The sequence below is a fragment of the Galleria mellonella genome, unplaced genomic scaffold (assembly GCF_026898425.1).
Source record: "Galleria mellonella isolate WM207_F2 unplaced genomic scaffold, CSIRO_AGI_GalMel_v1 utg264, whole genome shotgun sequence".
Lineage (NCBI taxonomy): Eukaryota > Metazoa > Arthropoda > Insecta > Lepidoptera > Pyralidae > Galleria > Galleria mellonella.
This window is the reverse complement of record NW_026442060.1, coordinates 2,721,585-2,743,944: the sequence shown is the minus strand read 5'-3', so window position 1 is coordinate 2,743,944 and position 22,360 is coordinate 2,721,585. Positions and strand designations below refer to the sequence as shown.

The following is a 22,360-nucleotide window of genomic DNA, read 5'->3' as shown; positions in this document are numbered from 1 at the left end:
AAAACTATCACCACACAAGAAACACAGCCCAGCCATCCTAAACATGAACTATATCACTAAATACTAGAAAGTAGTACAAGTTCATTCCAAACGGCTCACGCACCCCCTGAACGATGACAGCTTCATGTCGAATATATCAATGAATTTGTGGTTGTATTTACCGACTGCGCACAATATCAATGTAATGTTTTTTTGTATTACTACGTTCCAGGTCGCGGTGAGCTAGAACCGTCATCTCGATCGAACGTTTTATGTTTGTTGATTTCAATCGTTTCACGTACTATTCTTGAATAAAAACGTCGTTCCGTGAAAAGGTTTTTTGGATAGTGAAACACGATGTAATGGTTGGTACCCCTTGTACACCATAAAACAAGCAATGCGAAAGTCTAACCTCCTTATTAATAAAAACTAAACCATTTTACAAATCTGTTTTAAATATGATACTGTTTTGATAATTTTTTTCAAATTTGGAATTTACCGCAAAAGAAAGAGATAAAACATCGCAATAACTAAAATAGGTTTATGAGAGATTTGACGTTTTTATGAATAAGGGGGAAAAGTTAGAATGTTAATTTTTTTTCGTATTAACTATATGTAACTTTTCTGTCAAAATAGATTATTATACATTTAAGAAAGGATTTTAGGGTATATATTGTTACAAATTGGATTTTTTGTTGCAATTTATACTAGAAAAATTGGGAATTTGGACCTGGAAACATACGTTGATTATAAAATCACACGATATAACTTATATATATATAACATATATTAAGCCAAGATGGGTTTTATGCAATAACAATAACAGTATCTCGGTATATATATCCGGCCATACAAGGGCAGGGCTCAGGTGTAACTTCCTTGATCTCAGCCATTTCATGCTCTTTAGGCGTAATATCAACAACATTGCCAGATTCCATTTTTTTTAACTTAATATATATAAAATAACTGTATCTAGGTAATGTCTATATTTTATTGTAAATAGTTTCGTAAATGTATAATATTTTCATGTAATAATTACCAGTTAAACATAGGTGTAATCTGGTTAAGATAAGACGACTAGATTCGGGACAATTCGGGACCCTTTGCGAGTCCTTTAAAGAGTGATATTTAAAAAATATAAAGGGCAATAAAAAATATTTTTTTATACTTTGTTTCTATATGTTTATCTATCTGTATGTTTATTCTGATATCAAGTAAATTATCACATTAAATTGAATATAATTTTGTCATTTATATTTCTGAAGTTGTAACCTGGACTTTGGCGTATGTTTTCCCTTAATACGCTAACTAGAAGTGGTTACCTACTTTTAACCTAATTTGTAAGTGCATTTTTTAAGAGGAAAAAATTCAGGTCGGTTTCCAGCTTACGCAGTTATGAAACAACAAACATGAAACATAAAAAAAAAACAAACGAAATTAAAAGTTTCTTTTTTTTAACTTCAGTTAAAAAAAAAATGTTTATGCAGCTTAGAATGACAGACAAGCTGACGAAAAGTTGTAACCGTCGCCTATAGACATGAGCAGTACCATGAGCAGAGTATACTGTTTCGCCCATGATACCATGTGTTGCCATTCCTGAAGACTAAGGTGTTATACCTCTGTACCCTGTAAATTCACTGCCATATCCCGCCCTTCAAATCGAAACACAGTCATGCAGACACAACTATTTTACGATTGAAACACGAATGGGACAGAGGTACCCAAGCAATCGACTTTTGTACAAAGTCTCCCTCTGATCTTGTCCGGGTTGCAATAACATTCTGCTCTTTAGTAATAGTAGAAATAATATTACATAAATAACGACAAATTAATTTTTTAATTTTTCATATACAGCATGTTTTATATCGAGTATCAGGTAACTGCTATGATTACGTGGTACTTATAATATAATTAATTTACCAGTATAATCTAATTACCGATCCGATCCTCTTAACTACAAATATTTATCTTAATTAACCCGTATTGTTATTGAACTGATCCAGATAAAGAGGGTAATGAGGTTACATGTTATACAAATGTTAATTAATTAAATATAATTAATAAGATTGAAATTAGAATTAAATATAAATAAAGATAAAAGTGTATCGCTAAACGAGTTGCTAAGCGCAAAAGCGATTTGACTGTTTTTTAACCGACACGAAAAAGATGAAGAACATTGTAATAGAAGATAAAATAGAAGGAAGGAGGGAAAGAGGGAGACCAAGACATAGTTACATCAGGCAGATCAAGGAAACAATTGGTGTTATGTAATATCAAGAGGTGAAGTGACTCGCAGAAAATCGTAGTGAGTGGCAAGAGCTCCACCGACGAGAGCGCAGCTCTTAAATAAGATAGATAGATATTAAAGATACATCAAATAGAAAAAGATTCTTAATTTAGTTGTATTTAGTTTTATGTTTGTTACCTCATAATTCAATTATCAACTGTTTTTTTTTTATCTGAAAGTATGTACTTATAGACTAAACAGGAATCGTGGAAATTTTATCAAAATCGATTAAGTAATTTATTTTTGTAATCAAAATAACTGATTTTGTCATAACTGAAGTCAGTTTTAAGATATGTATATGACGAAGGCGGCCTAGAAACTCTTGACAGCAAAGGGCGATACTCAAACATGAGTATTAGTATAGACAAAACCATAGCCAACAATTTTCATTTGTCTTTATTACTGTATCAGTGATAAATCTCAGTTAAATACACTTCATCGTACACTTGATTAGAATTATCGTTAAAATTATGGTGAACAGTAAACTTAATAATATGTATCCAATGAGTTCCAGCTCCAAGTACTCTGTCCAAGATATGTTAGCGGCTGGTGAACGAAGGTGTTTCGCACCCCCGTGTCGTAGCACGTGTTCTGTCCACCAGACGGCGCGCTCCAAAGAACTCTCGGGTCGATCGGACATCAGTGAGCGAAGTTTGACGATGTTGTCTCGATAGCTAAAACATTTTTTTTTATTAACACATGACTGTATGGATTCCTATATCCTCTACGTGTAATAAAAATTATAAAGATTATTTTAAATTATTAAAAAAAATGTATCAAAATATCTAAAAATATATATATAAATCTATATGTATATATAACGAGAAATTAACGGATGAAGTCGAAACAATTTTCGAAAACAGCAATCATGTTTCAATGTAAACAGGTTTGTTAATTTCTGGCAATTTGTTAGTTTCCGCTTGGCAAGCGTAACAACTACGCTTTTGGATTGACAACCGCAATTAGGCTTTAGAGATGTTTTAATAGGGACATTGCTGCCCATCCCTCGCCCTCCCTTAGTCGCTTTTTACGACACCCACTAGTTGCTACGCTTGTCAGGCGGATTGGCAACCGCAATTAGGCTTTAGAGATGTTTTAATAGGGACATTGCTGCCCATCCCTCGCCCTCCCTTAGTCGCCTTTTACAACACCCACGGGAAAGAAATGGGTGGTCTATTCTATGCCGGGACCACACTACCAATACCTCAATACTAAACAGAGTGATACCTATTATCATTCATGACAGTATCTATGGTGTTTTTAATTTTTTCCTCAGAGAGTTCTTCCATTTGAAGTCCCAATCCTATTTTAAGTCGTTCATATTGCTCCACATTATACCACTGGTCTCCAAGCACTGGTATACCAATTAACGGCACACCGGCACTAATCGCTTCATCAGTTGACTGCAGTCCTCCTTGTGTTATAAACAATAGTACATTTGGATGCCCTGTAAAAATATATCTAATATATAAAATTCTTGTGTCGCGGTGTTTGTTACCACAGTCCTCCGAAACGGCTTTACCGATTTTCATGAAATTTTGTGTGCATATTCTGTAGGGCTGAGAATCGGCCAACATCTATTTTTCATAACCCCCAATGATAGGGGTGACCCACCCCAAAATTTTTGTTTTTTAATTTATTTGACAATTTTTTTTATTTTAATTTTATTATGATTTAACATTGAAAAATACATACAAATTCTAATTTTCACGCTTTTGCGATCAACCCCTTTTGTTTAATCGTAATTTTTATATGCCGCAATAAGGTTGCAAGATGACAATCGAATATAATAACATAATTGTAATACGATATATTTTCATGTATAGTTCTAGAAATAATGTATATGGTAAAACAATGTTTACCGAGTCAGCTAATATTATTATAAAACATATTTTTTAATACATACACTTTATCTACACACCACACTCATACATTTGTCTATAAACTACGAATTTCGGGGGGAAGGGATTGTTAGTAATAGAGAGGTTAGTTCCCATTGTTCTCAATATACCCTATCAGGTCGACCTCCACATGGTTTCCCCTGGAAACTATTGTGACTAATTTATCGTTGAATTCGTTGACTAACTGGCCTGCCTTTTCATCTTCACCTATTACTTCTCAATTGTACCCCACCGGTGTATATTGATAGCGCAGGAGGGTTACCTTGTCATTTTTACCCATTAAAAAAAACTACACATATTACAACTTTACATACACATATATCCTATTTTTCTTTTTACTTTTTTTCTTCAAAATGCAAGTAGCTCATGTACTCATAGATGACTCATAGACATGGCCTAATTCACATATATAAGGGCAGTAAATTTATTATCTCAAAACTAATATTGTTGTTATTATTATTGTTATCTATATATTTAAATAATATTTATCATTTGTAGTTTAACCTTTATTTGTATATTTTCTGTAATTCCTTAAATTTATATAAGAAATTTAATTATGTAAAGTACGGTAGCCTGACCTTCATAACACAGAATTTTCTGAACATGGAGGTCAGAGACACTTACTGTGAATCAATATATAATGTACATGTATCTTGTAATTGCATCTGCATATTTTTATTAAATAAATTATTAATATTGTTTTACAGCAGTTGCGTTTGCATGGCAGTGTTTCGGTTTGAAGGGTGGGATATGGCGTGAATTTACAGGGTACAGAGGAATAACATCCGAGTCCTCAGGAATGACAACGCATGGGGGGTATCATGGGCGAAACAGTATACTCTGTTATGTCCATGGTACTGCTCATGTCTATAGGCGACGGTTACCACTTTCCATCGGGTGGACCGTCAGCTTGTTTGCCATTCTAAGTTGTATAAAAAAAAACCAAAAAGAAAAAAATATCACTTCAATTGTGACAAAATCAGTAATTTTTACTTGAAAACTAAACAAATGAATCGATTTTAAAAAATAATTCTATGAGACCAGTCTGCACATTTGTCTCCTTTTAAAGATTAAAGTATCTAAACTTTTAAGTATCTAAAGTTAAAAAAAAAATACTTTTCCAAATTAGTTTATAACTGGCGGAGTTAAATAGCTTAAAAAAATGCAACTGAATTGAGAACTACCTTCTTTTAAGTCGATTCGAAATTGAAAACTATCTGACGGTTTGCCTTTAAGAAAATGGTGATGTCTCTCTAGCATTGATGTTCCTAAAAGTTACGAAGTTATGACCCTGTACCCTTTCATTTTATCTCATATCCCAACTTTACCCTTTCATTTTATTCCAATATCAAACTTACTGCATAAGCATAAGTTGCAATATCATCAGATATTTTAACTAAATTTCTACACTCTACTTATGTTGCTGGCAAACTGGATAGTTGGTTTTATAAATATATATATATATATATTAAGGTGGTAAACAAGCATACGGCACGCCTGATAGTAAGCGGTTACCCTAGCCTATAAACGGCTGCAATGTCAGAGGTATTACGCGCGCATTGCCAACTCTAATGAAACCTATTTACCCCTTTTTTTTAAAACCCTAGCTGTAATCTCTTAGGAAAAACTCAATAGGGGGCTCATTCCATAATCTGAGCGTTTGTGGGAGAAAACATCCAGGCTCTTTTGATGCATCTTTTACACTCCATGCCCCTCCCTTCAAATTTATTATTTTATCAAGTAGAAATATCATCAAATTACCTGACTGGTGCTCTATACCTTTCATCAAACCTTCATTTTAATACTGTCTTTATCCACCTTCCAATCCAATCTGCCAAGCTAATTATATGCCATCTGATACTCTTTTTGATCATATTTCTCTTAGATCGTAGGCAAAGAGAATTTAGTAAAAAAGGCCTCTATCATAATATTATATTATTACTCATACATGCCGCCTACATACACCCCGATTCCAGAAACTCTTGATTACTCCTTCAAATGGACGGTCGGAATAAATTGCCTACCGTTCCGTTACCTATATGATTCCATTTTTTCATTGCAACTACTGGCAACCCAATACAACTTTTAATTCTCTTTTTTTTATTGTGGCAATAGCGCGCACTTTCTGCTAACGTTCCTATCTAAACTGTCTAAAATTGTACATTTTTACTATGTGAAAATAAATGTTGCCTATTTCTGTGTACTGTATACTACTATCGTGATTAAATTTCATCTCTCAGTAATTTTTGTCATAATAATATTATAAAAAGTAAATATTTAATTTCTTTTTACGATTGATTTACATCGACAATCTTGCAAACAATTGGATCTGGGTGAGTGGCGGTCTTCCACCGTGCGTTTTCAAAGCACTTTAATCCACGAACAACCAATCTTTGGAATCAACTTTCTGCAGCAATATTTCCGAACCGATACAACATCATATGTTATGGTGGTGTTGTGGGTGATCATAGCGGCGGTATTCACATACCATCAGTTGAGCCGCAAGCTCGTTTGTCCCCTGTTTTATAAAAAAAGCGAGGTGTTATTAAATTAATACTTACTAAGAAGATCTGACTGCGGTAACCATTTGAAAGTTTTGATGTTTTGAGGTTGATTAGGCATTTCATCTTTATCCCACTTCCATAATACGTCATAAGGTAGACGTGACAACACATTTATTAACATTTGCATTTTTTCCTTTGGCAACATTGATGGGTTTACGTTTGTACCAAAACTAATATATATGACTCCATGCTTCGATGCATCTAAATACGATTGTAGATCCTGGAAATAGAATAGGTATTTATTATTTAGCTATTTCTGGCTATTCTAATGTCTAAGTACTTTTAGGGGGGAAAGAATCGTTAGTAGTTAGGGATAGACTGCCACGAGGAACAGTCCTGAGCTATCTGCGTCTACTGACTCCCTGCAATACATTTGAGGTCGACACTGTATCGAGTGGGGAGTCGCCTTACATTACAAACTACTAATATAGAATAATTTTCATTAAAGATTTATAAGAGAAGATTAAACTATTGGTGACTACGATACCACGACATAACTTAGATAAATCATCATAGATTACCTAAATGATTACGTTCATTTCAATCTCTTATAAACCATACAACCATAATATTCATTTAAAATAACGAAAATAAAATAAAAATGATTATAACAGTTTTATTTATAAATTAAAATTACTATAACTTTAAAAACTTGATCACATTTACGGTATTTTGAGAAAAGAAAACAAAAATGTTTACTCAGATGCTGTAACTAACTGCGAGAGATACGCAAAATAAAAAAGAAAAAATAACACCGGTCAACACTGTTTTTGTCACACGAACTTTGTGATGATTTTTATTTATTTTGATGTTCCCTCATTCAAAAAATAATAATATTTTGTTTTAGTCACATCCAGTTTTTTTTTGTTACAGCCATATATTCTTTTCTGATCTTATCTTCTCCATTTACTTGTTGTTGTTTGAATAACTTAATTTAGGCGACTGTATAACGATTATATTTAACTAAGTTACGTTTGTTACATTGTAAATATGCCACAAAAGTATTCTAATAACCCGGACAGCTTTTGTTATGTGTGTGGAGAATTAACTTTTACATCTCAGCGTCGAAAATTTACGCCATTAATTGAAAAATGCTATTTAGACTATTTTCGTTTATTAAATACAGTGAACATGTTTGGAAAATTTGTGGAGATTTTAAAGTCATTGCTCTTTTGCTTGGGCTACAGCTTGGTTACACAAAATCATTTGCAAATGGGACAGCAGAGACAGAAAAAGTCACTACACAAGGAAAGTATGGCTCAAGCGTGGATCACTTACTCCAGGGCAGAAGAATGTTAAAAATGATACTTTAGTGAACCCTGAGGACATACTTTTACCACCGTTGCATATAAAGCTCGGCCTAATGAAAAATTTTGTAAAAGCTATACCTAAAGATGGCAGTGGATACCTGAAAGAGAAATTTCCCAAACTCAGCGAAGCAAAAATTAAAGAGGGTATATTTATTGGTCCACAAATACGGGAACTAATGACAGATACAAACTTTGAAGGAAAGCTGAATGATCTCGAAAAAGTCGCCTGGAAATGTTTTGTGAATGTTATCAAAAATTTCCTAGGAAACCATAAAGGGGAAAATTACAAAGACTTAATCAATGAGCTTATAATTTCATACAGAGCTTTGGGATGTAATATGTCTTTAAAAATACATATCATGCACTCTCATCTGGATTTCTTCCTCGAGAATTTGGGTGCAGTGTGACGAAAAAGGCGAAAGATTTCATCAGTACATTTCCTTAATAGAAAACCGCTATCAAGGGAAAAGGAGTTCAGGAATGCTAGCAGATTACTGTTGGAGACATAAAAGGGACCTACCAGAAGTCAAACATTCACGAAAACCATAGCTATTTATTGTACATTAAGGAATATTTATTCTAAGTGTTTGTAATTTTTGTACTTTTTATAAAAATATATGTCTTGATATCACAAAGAAACCTGATGTGTAAAATTTTTTCTATTGTTATATTATTATTCGGTGATCATAGTATATTTAAAATTTGGTATAAGTTTCCTGTGACAAAAAAAAGTTTAAATTTTGTTGACCAGTGTAATTTATCTGTCCCTAAGCAGGATCTTTGTTCTAAAAAAGACAGTAAGAATCTCTGAGTTTTTATGCTAAGAAATATTTTGTTTACCGCTATTTTTTACAGCTGGCGGAGATAAAAATTTATAAGTAAAGTCGTATCAGAGATTAAGAGTTAAGTTTTGTTAAACTTTGGTATGTAATATTAAGCTTTCTTATCAGATTATAACTCAAAATGTTTGTAAAATATTTGTGCTTGTAAAATACTTGTTTTTTAATATAAGTACAAAATTCGTATTCATTATCCTAAATTCGACAAGGGGCAAGTGATATCCCAGGCTGTGTGTTTATTTGCCATCGTCATGATATAAAAAAAGGATTATCAATTTAATAATTAGATACAAAATATTCTTTACCGTTACAAAGAATAACATAATTATGAAATTTCTAAAATGAAAATTGAATTTTAATAGTCTTACCTGTGGCAAGTCTTTCTCAGGATTGCGATGCAGTCCTCCCAAATATATTGTGCTGGGTGGAACAGGCCTGTTCATATCCCATATTGGATGCACATTAATAAATAACATATCCACATTATTCTGCAATTCATCAATACTAGGAACATCTGAACCGAAATTCTTTCTTATCATTTTATTCATAGCTTCACTATCGAAGTAAATTGTGGCCACTATGCTATAGTACATGTATAGTTCAGATATTTTCTCCCATATTGTGAGATTGTTGACTCTCTGTCGACAAAACCCCATCGGATAAAGGAACGGATGAATAGGGCTGCCAATAACTTCCATGTTATTGTATATTGGCAACATAGAACTTATAAGAATGAGAGGCGCCTTGTAATAATGTGATAGCACCATCCCTGGCCTGAAGTAGGACTCTAAGATTATCAAATCGAATTTTAATGTTTTATCGCGTAAAACATTTTGTAATGCAACCGTGTTTATTTGCTCGTCAAACAAACCTAAGCATATACGATACATGGTTGTTATTTGTTTTGCCACGTCTTCCTTCTTGCCGGTCGTAATTCCCGCATTTAATATTGCGTTTATCCATTTTGAATACGATACGTCCCGGACGTCTATTTCTGTTAAGTTTCCAAGAGGATTCTCTTTAGTAAACGCTGGGTCTGTTGTAATAACAAACACTTCGTGTCCACGTCTCGCTAATTCGTGCATCAACGGTCGAAACACTATTTGGTGACTTATAGACGGAGTTGGGAAGTAACCTAGTATCTTGGCAGATTCTGTATTAACAGCTAGATATACGAGTGCTAACACTATTATTCTATTCATTATATAAAACGTCTGTACACGACTTGAATTATCTTATGACTAACTAATAGCTACGATCTAGCTTATCTAACGTCTATTTTACAAGTATAATTCAATATAACATACATAACAAGAACTATTCATATAGTTAATCTTTCACTAACAAGTGATAGAAGGTATACATATATAATTAAAGTCAATAATTATTTAAGTAACTAACATTTCATAGGAATATTAAATTTAGCACATCCTTTCCCGTAGATGTGGTAAGAGCTGAAGAGAGAAGACCGAGGAATAACTACATAAAACATATAAAAGAAACACTAGGTGTCATGTCGTATAGGGAGGTCAAAGATATGGCCTGGGATAGAGCTGGCTGGAAGAAGATGCATGAATTAGTTGCACCGACAAGAGGAAACTTTTAAATGAGGAAAAAAAGATATTGCTAAACATTTCCGTGTGGTCTCGGTATAGAAAGGGCCATCCCTTCCCTTCCCATAGGTGTGGTTGCCAACCAGCCTGCCAGGGGGGAAAGAATTGTTAGTAATAAAGACTGAGAATCCCATTGCTAGCAACCCAACCAGGTCGACCCCCTCGCGGTTCTCCCTGGAAACTATCATGGTTAATTCCTGATGAATTCATCATGATGGGCTAACTGGCCTGTTTTCATTCTCATTTATAACCCTTCATTGGTGCTTCGCCAGCGTATCCCGTTAGCGCAGGCGGGGTTACCATACAATTTTTACCCATAAAAAAAAAACCAGCCTGCCAAGAATGGCAACTACTGGCAAAACCTAATAGGGGGAGACTATGTTCAGCAGTGGACATTTAACGACTGATATGATGATGATGATTTTACGAAAAAAAAAATAGAAATCACCTATCTGCCCTTGCAAAATCGGGATAGGTCGCTAGTCATAAATAAAACAGTATAAATGTAAGTCTAGGTACTATATTACTATTAATATTGTCTAAGAATGATCCCCGTTTCATACAGATGACATTGGATTGGCATTTCAATGGACTAATTATACTGTCACCTAGTTTCTATTTATATCCAGCCTCTGCAAGTTCATTCTCGTCGACATTGATTCTATTGCTGTTATCAAATGACTTCAAAAAGAGAGAGGACCTCAATTCGTTTGTATTTTGTTTTATGTTTATTACCTCCTAACTCCGGTAGTTGGGAGGGGGGGTCGACCTCTACGTGGTTCCCCCTGGAAACCATCGTGAACAATTTTTGTTGAGTTCGTCACGATGGGCTAACTGACCTGCTTCATCCTCACCTATCATCCTTCACTGGTGCCCCGCCGGTGTATACCGATAGCGCGGATGAGGTTACCAATTACCATTCCATTATCACCCATAAAAAAAACTCCGGTAGTTATAAACTAATGTGGTCATTTATAAATCTTTTTTTCAACCAACTTCAAAAAGAAGATTTTCAATTCGGCTGTATTCTTTTTTATTTGTTATCTCATAACTTCGTCGGTTGTAAACGGATTTGGATTTTTGCTTTTGGATACGCTTACAAATTTATAGAAACTTTATCAAAATCGGTTCAGTAGCTTAGTTTTGAAATAAAAATAACTAGTTTTGCTACAATTAAATTTGTTTTTTTTTTATATGTTTTATTATTTAATAATAATAATAATAATGTTTTTTTTTATGGAATACAATATTAAATTATTATCTTCATGTCTATAAGCGACGGCTATCACATTCCATCAGGTGGGCCGTCAGCTTGTTTGCCATTCTAAGTGTCATTCAAAAAATATTTTATTTCAAGAATAAAATATATTTTACTTATTATACAATATTTTTTGTACTTGCGCTCAGAAAGGTAGGTTAGATTAAGTTTGGTTTGACGAAAGCTCGAGAGAATTTTTTTTATATAAAAATCTTACATTTACCGACGTTGATAAATCCTGAGACTTACTAGGTAAACCTAAGATTTATCTATATATAGAATTTTATAGTAAATATTTACATTTATAATACATATATATATATATATATATATATATATATATATATATATATATATATATATATATATATATATATATATATTAGTCTGCAATAGGTCCGGCGGTATTTATTTATTGATTTATTACTACCATTTACCCGCGACTTCGTCCGCGTGGCCGGATATCTTTACTGACCCGGGTAAAAAGTAACCTTATATCCTTCTCCATCCCATACACTACATGCACATCAAATTTCATAGTGATTGATTAAGTCGTTAAGGCGCTATAAGGCAATAAATAAACTCACTTTCACATTCATAATATTTGTATGAATATTATTTATGATTATTTAACATGAATGTTGTTTTATAAAACGCACTTGTTATAATGTGTTTATTTTATACAAAACATAATATTTATAGCAATTACATCATAATAGGTGCGTAATAATTATAAATGCAGGCGGTGCATTATCTATTGCGGAAATAATATTTATTGTCACTCTTAATAAACGTTTGCACGGATAACTTCAAGGCTAATGCAAGAAGGTCATTCTTATAGAAATGTATTGATATTGATGGGTACATCATATCATCGTTGCGTTGGTTTGGCCATTTGGAGAGGATGGATGAAAAAAGAATTACGAAAGAGATTTATCGAGTAAGAATGAATGGAGATGTCGGTAGGGGCCGCCCTAGACGAATGTATGTCGACCAAATAGGCATGTCGCCTATTTGCTGAAGAAGGATCAAATTAAAAGTACCGGTATCCGGCGAGCGTGTATGAAAAGATTGATGAACGTGGAAGAAGCGAAATAAGTTTGTTTGAATCGAAGCATTTGGCGTTCCATTGTTTCTGCCTACCCTAATGGGAGACAGGCGTGACAGATATGTATGTATGTACGCATGTATCATATCATCATTAAATCAGCCTTTAACTGTCCACTGCTGAACATAAGCCTCCCCTTTGGCGGGTTTTGCCAGTAGTTGCCACGCTTAGCAGGCGGATTGACAACCGCAATTAGGTTTTCAGAGATGTTTTAAGAAGGACGCTGCTGCCCATCCCTCGCACTCCCTCAGTTGGCTCTTACGATACCCACGGGAAAAGGATGGGGTGGCCTATTTTATCCCGGGATTACACGGGCCATTGATGGGTTGCTATTTTTATTTTCATCATTATAACAACTACAGTGCAAGTCCTATACATTAGAGAATTGTAATAGGTTTCTATGATTTTTTATGGTAATTTATAGTGTTTTTTAATAGAAGTTAATGAAAACGTAAACAAATAATTGTTTCATTCTTATATCCGCTTATATCCAATAACAAAACAAATCGAAAGTCAGCTTAATAATATATTTGACTAATTTAACTATGTTTTGATTAATTTAACAATGCAATGCCGGGCCGACTAGTGGCAGGATTGGAGCTAGCCTTGAACATTCCTTCGGTTTACAAAAATCAATTTAATATCCATTATATATATATATATATATATATATATATATATATATATATATATATATATATATATATATATATATATATATATATATATATATATATGTAGTATATCCTTCAGTGAGGGAACTTTCAGATATTAAACTCAAAATAATAAATACTACACTTTGATCAGTAAGAGTTGACTCTCAACAGTTGAATTTCAACAATATTTGATTGCCTATTTAATGTTCTATTGAAACAAGATTTATTTGGCATTTTTCTTTTATAGTTTCAGCTACTAACTCTGTTACTTGTATTGCTATTTACAAGTTAATAACGTTTAAAAGAATTAGTGCTGTGAAATTTTTTTCATATATGATTCATTTATTTAACTCTTTATTGCACCAGAAACATAAAAATAAACAATGACATATAAACAACTCCAGTGAAATACAGTAGCATAAATTTAAGTACAGATTAAAATACATATACACAAAAGTACAAAAGGCGGTCTTATCGCTAGGGCAATCTCTTACAGACAACCTTTGGTTTATTAAATAAAAACAAAAAATAGAACATGAATATATTTTTTTTAATCACTTTCAAAAACGAAGGGTCAGTATCTCAATTTGCTTGTATTTTTGGTGTTGATGTTACGCCATAATATCGGTATCATTGCAAACTCTGCATCCACTTCGATAATTCTTTTTTCAATCGATAATTTCGACTTTCGTGTTAAAAATCTAATTAAGTGCAGTAACTTTTACGTGATATTAGAACAAACATACAGACAGTCAGATAGATAAAATTTCTAATATTGATTGTTTCGGCTCTCTATAAGTCTTATTATGACAATTCATGACATTCATTGATGCCTATATATGGGTAATAGTACTATACTATATATATATATATATATATATATATATATATATATATATATATATATATATATATATATATATATATATATATATATTACAATTTTAAGAAGTCCATGATGCTGTGACGTCCTAGTGACGATTATCACTTTTAGTCAGCTGTCGATTTGTTCTGTTACATCTAATACTAGCGACCTGCCTCGGCTTCGCACGGGTGCAATGCCGCATCGCTATGTTGCATTTTAAATCTGTAATATCTTCGGAAATATTCATATAAATTACATGCTGTAAAAGGCCATATTTATCTATAATAAATGAACAATGTATTTAAGGTACTTAGTTGGATAAAAATTAATGCTGTATTACTTAAAATCACTTTGTATATAAACCATTTTTTCTCGTAAAATGTAAAGGATAAAAAATGGTTATTGTAAGTTATCCTTAAGAGATAGACATATATGGTATATGTCTATTTAAGGATACGCAGACTTTTTTGTTGACCTTGTTAAGGTGTATAATACTGTAGTACATTATTTTGATTTATCTCGTGGGTTTCAGCCAGCGTTCGCAATGTAAGCGACATCACATTAGAAACCCCTAAATTTATTAGTGTTTCTCTACAATATTATGCATGTATTATACATATAAACCTTCCTCTTGAATCTATCTATTAAAAAAACTACTTCAAAATCCGTTGTGTAGTTTTAAAGATTTAAGCGTACGCAGGGACGGACAGACAGCGACAGCGACTTTGTTTTATACTATGTAGTGATTACAAAACCAATTACCGATTAAAATCATAATAATATTACCATTAATTACCTGTTATTGTATACACAGTAATAAAGTGTTCAAGTTGTAATAATAATTATAACTTGAACAGTTTATTACTGTACAATTATATAGAAATAATTCTCACAGGTATATAGCATGTCATAAAGGCAGTTATGTAATTCTAATAATCATAACTGCCTTGTTTAGTTTGTAAATATTTATATATTTATATATATATATAATCTTATATTTAAATATATATTATAAAATTTTAATAAATTCTTCATATTATTCGATCAAACTAATATTAGTTCAAACTAAACTAATAAATTAACAAAAATAATTATTAAAAATTATTTTTGTTAATTTATTCATTTAATTATATAAATTGAATTTTGTGATTTAGGTATATATTTTTAATTCTATAGACGCTGGAATTTGTTGACACTTAATGAAATGTGTAATTCATTTTTATGATTAAAAAAAAACAATGATACTACATTCATATATTTTTAATTTGATTTAAACTATTTTTAATTGATTTTCTTTAAATGTTCATCTGAAATATGACTAACTGTGATAAATTTATATAAATAAACAAATATAAATACCGAGATAATTATTAGAGTCAATATAGTTAATAGTACATATCCAACGAGTTCTAATTCCAGGTATTCTTTCCATGACATGTTGGCGGCTGGAGACCGAAGGTGTTTCCCGCTACCATGGCGTAGCACGTGTTCCGTCCACCATACGGCACGCTGTAGTGGAGTCTGGGGCTGATCGGCCATCAATGTACGAAGCTTTATTATATTATTGCGATAGCTATGAAAAAAAAAAACAAAACAAATCTGTTAAAATACACTTCTAATAACAAGCTTTTGTAATGTAATCCGCTATCTTAGGGTGGCAGTTAAATTAAATATAGTGTACTAACTACTAACTTTATTGTTTTCTACTATTCAAGCTCTACCTTAATACCAATGTTACCAGGTTAGAAATATATGATCCACCATCTTGTGACGGCGGCCATTTTAAAACTGTTAAAATAATGAGTATGACATATTATTACAAATTGTCACCAGAATTAAGGTTGTATACAAATTTTCAGTCGAATCGGATATCAAGAAGTAGTACTAATTCAGCTTTTAAGATTTGACCTAAATAAACAAACTACCAAACATACATTGTAAAATAAACAAAAGCTTGTAAAAATGAACCCTATAGGTGGCAGTAGAGGACAATAAGTGTTGACAACACTAGTCAAAAATTTTCAGTTATTAAGTTGGTACTAATGTATAACGCGGGAAATTTTTTCTCGCCCTACTTTTTAATATTGTATTGTTTTATTGTATTATATGGCGCGTACTGTTTTATACAATTATTTGAAATAAAAATAATAGTGTTGTAAAATACACAATCGAGACTTAACAAAAAAAACTTTTACAGGTAAATAACACTCACATACCTGCTTCCTTATGCAAAGCCTTAAAATATGTGTAAACAAAGCGAAAGTCTAAAATTAACTAAAATAATTTTGCATTTTTTAGGAGTTTGAGTAACATCATCCAGTCTACCTAGTCACGTACATAAGTACCTTTATATACATGTTAGGTAGCTAACATGTATATAAAGATACTTATGAACATATAACGTTCAGTTATTACACAGTCCCAACACGAACTTATTATAATAATGGTAATTTACTTAGTTACTATTCCAATTAGACTACCATATTGTCTGGCTGAGCCCATAGATGAAGGTTTGTCTATTGTTTATTGGATTTAGTTGGTTTTAACTAAATTTAACAACGAATATGGGCATTTTATTGTGTTAAATTGTGAATGGAAATATACATCTGAAGATTAAATGTTCAGATTTGGATGATATAAAATAATTGGCACTTTTTGTACTTTAGAGGAGAGATAGTCATGTCATCCCATAACCTTAATTTACGAAAGCTGGCAACACTAGACAACATAGAGCGCATTTAAATGACTAGTGGTCTTGACAATAATTATCCACGTATCTTATTTTTATTTCACTTCATCTTGTGAAAAATATTACTGATAATGTTTCACAGTTTTTGAAACCTAATATATCTAAAAGTGACTTTGCTTGTTCCATTTTAGCGCTTTAACGGGTAAATCAATCGTCATGAAATTTGAATATATTTTAATGAATATATTATATTATTACCTTTACATTATATAAAACAGAATCTTTATGAGTAGGTACGATAAACATAAAATATGTTCATAATCATAAAACATTTTCGTTGCCTAAACTACCCTCACATTACTTGGCGTTGGTGTTACAAAGTAGATACATTTCATTTCATTTTGTACTGTATTATTCTGTATTTATTCATTTCGTCAGTTATTTGTTTCACAGAATAACTACTGTATTTTTATTTTTCTGGTCTGATCTTAAGTTTTAATATGCTCTAGTTGTTAAGCCATCAATTGAATCGTGTCATATGTATCGAATCAGAATAAATAAATATATAAATATTATTATATGTAATAATAATATAGTCTCATAGAAACTTTACAAAAATCGGTTTATTAATTTAGTTCATATATCAAAATTTTATCACAATTGAAGACTGTTTTTTTTTGTGGAAAAAATTCTAAATTATTTCAACCCATATTCCTTCAGGACAATCATCCAACTCAACTGGCTGAATATTCTTCTAAAGTAAGGTTAATAATTTCGATTCTGTCCAATATAAAAAGTAATTTTACCTACCTTTTATCATTTAAAACTGTATCGAGAGCGTTCTTGAATTTCTCCTCCGTGAGCTCTTCCATTTGCAGCCCCAATCCTATTTTGAGACGCTCATACTGTTCAACATTAAACCACTGATCTACAAGCATTGGTAGACCAATTAGCGGTACTCCAGCGGCTATGGCTTCATCGGTTGATTGTAGACCTCCTTGCGTTACAAACAATAGTACTTTCGGATGACCTGTAAAATAAAACTAAATATCAGTCACACGAGCTTTTACCACGGACTACTTCTCGTGACTTGAACATGTTCTCTAACTAGTATAAACAGTAGCCTGTTTTCTTCTCTACCTCATACAGTACGTTTTTTTTTATGCAAAATTTATTATTGTCATTCTGACAATAATAAATGTTTCCTTTTTTTTATACAACTTAGAATTGCAAACAAGCTGACGGCCCATCTGATGGAAAGTGGTAACCGTCGCCTATAGACATGAGCAGTACCATGGACATAACAGAGTATACTGTTTTGCCCATGTTACCCCCCATGCGTTGCCATTCCTGAGGACTCAGGTGTTATTTCTCTGTACCCAGTAAATTCACGCCATATCCCACCCTTCAACATTTTACTTATGTGTTAGAAATATGAGTATATATGGAAGTTATAATTTATAAAACAATATCTTGTTTCATTGCAATCAAAGAGTGAGCCAGATGTAGTCGTGCCAGACATAAGAGAAATTTCTTAGTTATTTTTATCACTTGATACTTTAACTGATTAATCAACAGTTTTGATATTTGATTTATACAGAATTCCTTATATAGACAAAACAAAAGATACTTTTGAATCCAGTCAAAATATGCATCCCGGTAATGCATCTGAAGTTGAGAACAGCCTGTAAAGTTATCAAGACTTAGATAACCTGTGAAGATTTATGATGCAATTAATTTGTGTTTATAAAATAATATTCTAAAATAGATAGCAGATTGATATCTGAATACTATACCTAGGGTCAAGAGTGTGTGTGTGAGAGAGACCGAGTGATGTATACCGTACATAACAATTTGCTATACATGATGCTAATACCTAGATCGGATCAAAATACTTTAAGTATACTATAAACACAATATATAGATATAAGAATATAGATTAAGTACTTATGCTTAAAATGAGATAAAATTGCTAGAAAATGGTTTTAAATCTTTATGTAATAATATTTAAAATGAACAAACTAATAGTTTTATAAATAAAAAGCTGTGACCTTCTCCTATAGATATGAAGAGGAACAAAGACATAAACTATACCAGTATATCACAAACTATGCCTTGATGCTCACGGTACTCTCTATTCATTGCTATTTCTACCAACTATAATATTATGGCTTCGTATCCAGTCGGCATAGAATAGGTCCCCCTTCCTTTCCCGTGGATACAAGTGAGGATGAAACCAGGTCATGCTTTCATCTTCACCTATATCCCTGACTGGTGTCCAGCCAGTGTTAACTGATAGTGCAGGCGAGGTTACTATTCCATTACCACTTATTTAAAGCGACTGATCTTAAATTAGTAGTTTAGTCATCTTGAATACTTACTGAGTAAATCCGACTGCGGTAACCATTTGAAAATTTTGATATTTTTGGGCCGATTTGGAAAGTCGTCTTTATCCCATTTCCATATGACATCGTAAGGTGTACGAGAGAGTACATTTGCAAGCATTTTAATTTTTTCTTGAGGCAACAGTGATGGATCAATATTTGTGCCAAAACTGACGTATATGACGCCGTGTTCAGATGAATCCAAAAAGTTCTTGAGATCCTGAAATAAAGCAGTAATAACACTTTTTAACTGACTTCAAAAAAGAAAGAAGCTTTTAATTCGGTTGCATTCTTTTTCAGTTTATCTCCTCATTTCAGACCTACATCATTTATGAACCAATTTGGAAAACTATTTTCTAGTTGAAAAAATATACTTTCAAATTAATCTCATACAAATTTCATCAAAATTGGTTTTGTAGTTCGGTTTCTAAATTAAATTAACGGACTTTCCTTCGACTGAGGTCAGTATTTTTTATTTTGTAAAAAAATATACATATATATATATAATAATAATATTACTATATTATACTATATATATACTATATACTATACTATACATACATATAATAATATTACTCAACTAATGAATACTTTTAATGCCATTTTTTAAATATAACGTAATAAATGTAAGAAAATATTGAATTTACAGCTTGAAATATAACAATAATAATATAATAATAAATGAAATATACCACTACATAAGATCAGGAAAAAGCAAACTCGATACCATATAGATCGGTACACTAAAAGATATGCTCTTTTTGTATTTGGACATTTTAATAAACAATATTATTTATTATGAAACAAATAGCGTATATATTCATTCAAAGCAAAACTGATTAACAAACTTTCAGTTCAATTTAGATATTAACCAAAAAAAAAAATACTAAAATAAACCTAGTAAATATTATTCTATATTTTGGTGAAATTTACACCGATATATACAAATAGAATTAAGAACACGGAATCCTTTTCTTACATACATTAAAACCTTTACGTATTTTTACAGGATTTGATTTAACTTACCTTTGGTAAATCCTTTTCTGGATTACGGTGCAATCCTCCCAAATAGATTACGTTCGGCGGTGCGGGACGGTTCATGTCCCAAATTGGGTGTACATTCACAAACAACATGTCAACATTGTTTTGCAATTCGTAAACAGAGGGCGCATCTGGCCCGAAATTTTTCTTAATTATTGCATTCACTCTATCATCATAAGAATCGACATAATTTAAAACATTATAATAGCTATAAAGTTCGGTTATTTTCTCCCATGCCGAAAGGTTGTTGACTTTTTGGCGGCAAACTCCCAACGGGTAAAGTATTGGATGGACAGGACTCCCAAGAACTTCCATGTTATTATATATAGGTAAGAAAGAAGTTATAAGAATAATAGGTGCCTTATAGTAATCAGAGAGAATAAGGCCTGGTCGAACGAATGACTCCAAAAATATCAAGTCGAATTTCAATGATTTATCATTCAACAATTTTTGCACTGCATCTGTGTTGATTTGTTCATCAAACAGGTTAATTATAATTGCGTACATAACAGCGATTTGCTGTTTCATATCGTTTTTATTGCCCGTCGTCATTTCTGGACTTAGGACTGCTTCCCGCCATTTCAAATATGATATATCGTGGATGTCTATTTCAGTTAGATTTTTCGGGGCTTTACCTTTAGGGAACGCCGGGTCTGTGGTCACAACGTACACTTCGTGGCCACGTTTTGCGAGTTCGTGCATCAAAACACGGAACACTACTTGGTGACTTATAGACGGTGTTGGAAAGAATCCTAATATCTTTGCACCATCTGTATTAACTGTCAAGTATATTAAGGTTAGAGCTATTACTTTGAACATTGTACAAAACGTCTATTCACAGCTTCTATTGGCTAATGACTGACTAATAGGTACAAGTCATCTGGCGGCATTGATTGTTTATCATTTACACATTCAATTTAATCTCCAACAATTTCCTATGCAAATATCTAATAAGTCGTAAATCGTCAATTAATTGTAAGCAAATATGAGGCGGTGACTTATTTTTGTTGACGAAGGACTTCTTTCAGATTTCTTTACTTCATTTACCTAATCTTTTTTAACCACATTATTAGTAAATTAAATAATATAATCTTATTACGTATGTATATAGTTTACGTTAATAAACGAGTTTTAAAAATAAAAATAAAATACATAGTTTAGCATGAAAATTAAATATAGGGACTAATGTAAATAAAAAGAGAGACTGAGCAAAAGTCGTTAGCACACGTCCTTCTAAGCAAACTTTAAAATCATTGTCACAGCTTAATGTGACAATAAAATTAATACACAAGTATAACATATTATCTTAATAAACAGGAGTGACACCATACCATACCATGATCGTCACAGTATATACTGTGCTCGTGGTACTGCTAGCAATATAATGTGTATAAACATAGATCTAGATTAAAATAACTATAGGTAGATAAGATTTGATCACACGCCAAATATTTAAATGAATGAATTAAATACCATTTATTTATAGAAAATAGTTTTGCATTTAAAATGCAATTCATAATGCAGATAAGATGCGACATGCAATATGCAAATATTAGTGCAATAGGCATATTTATATGTTTGTTTTTTTTTTTGACGGGTGAAAATGGTATGGTAACCCCGCCTGCGCGAACGGGATACGCTGGCGGAGCACCAGTGAAGGATGATAGATGGGGATGAAAACAGACCAGTTAGCCCATCATGATGAATTCATCAGGAATAGCAATGGAATTTTCAGTCTCCATTACTAACAATCCCTTTCCCCCCTCTATATGTTTGTTACTATATGTATATATTGTTATGTAAGTCAAATTTTATTAATATTATTCCTTATAATTATGCATATGTGTTATTGTACAGATGCTTTCC

At 32.2% G+C, this 22,360-nt stretch overlaps 2 protein-coding genes across 2 annotated transcripts; both read right to left on the bottom strand.

The window, feature by feature from the left end:
* Nucleotides 1-2,646: 2,646 nt before the first annotated feature.
* On the bottom strand, nt 2,647-10,140 carry LOC128200738 (UDP-glucosyltransferase 2-like). The gene is made up of 4 exons (XM_052895080.1): nt 9,249-10,140; nt 6,729-6,951; nt 3,494-3,713; nt 2,647-2,940 (listed from the first exon to the last, which is right to left on the bottom strand). The coding sequence occupies exons 1-4, from the start codon at nt 10,080-10,082 to the stop codon at nt 2,691-2,693; spliced, it is 1,527 nt and encodes a 508-aa protein (XP_052751040.1). The 5' UTR covers nt 10,083-10,140; the 3' UTR covers nt 2,647-2,690.
* A 5,484-nt stretch (nt 10,141-15,624) lies between these two features.
* On the bottom strand, nt 15,625-21,372 carry LOC113513128 (UDP-glycosyltransferase UGT4-like). Its single transcript, XM_031911227.2, has 4 exons — nt 20,480-21,372; nt 19,451-19,673; nt 17,880-18,099; nt 15,625-15,953 (listed from the first exon to the last, which is right to left on the bottom strand). Exons 1-4 carry the CDS (start codon nt 21,311-21,313, stop codon nt 15,662-15,664), a joined length of 1,569 nt encoding a protein of 522 aa, XP_031767087.2. The 5' UTR covers nt 21,314-21,372; the 3' UTR covers nt 15,625-15,661.
* Between the last annotated feature and the right edge of the window lie 988 nt (nt 21,373-22,360).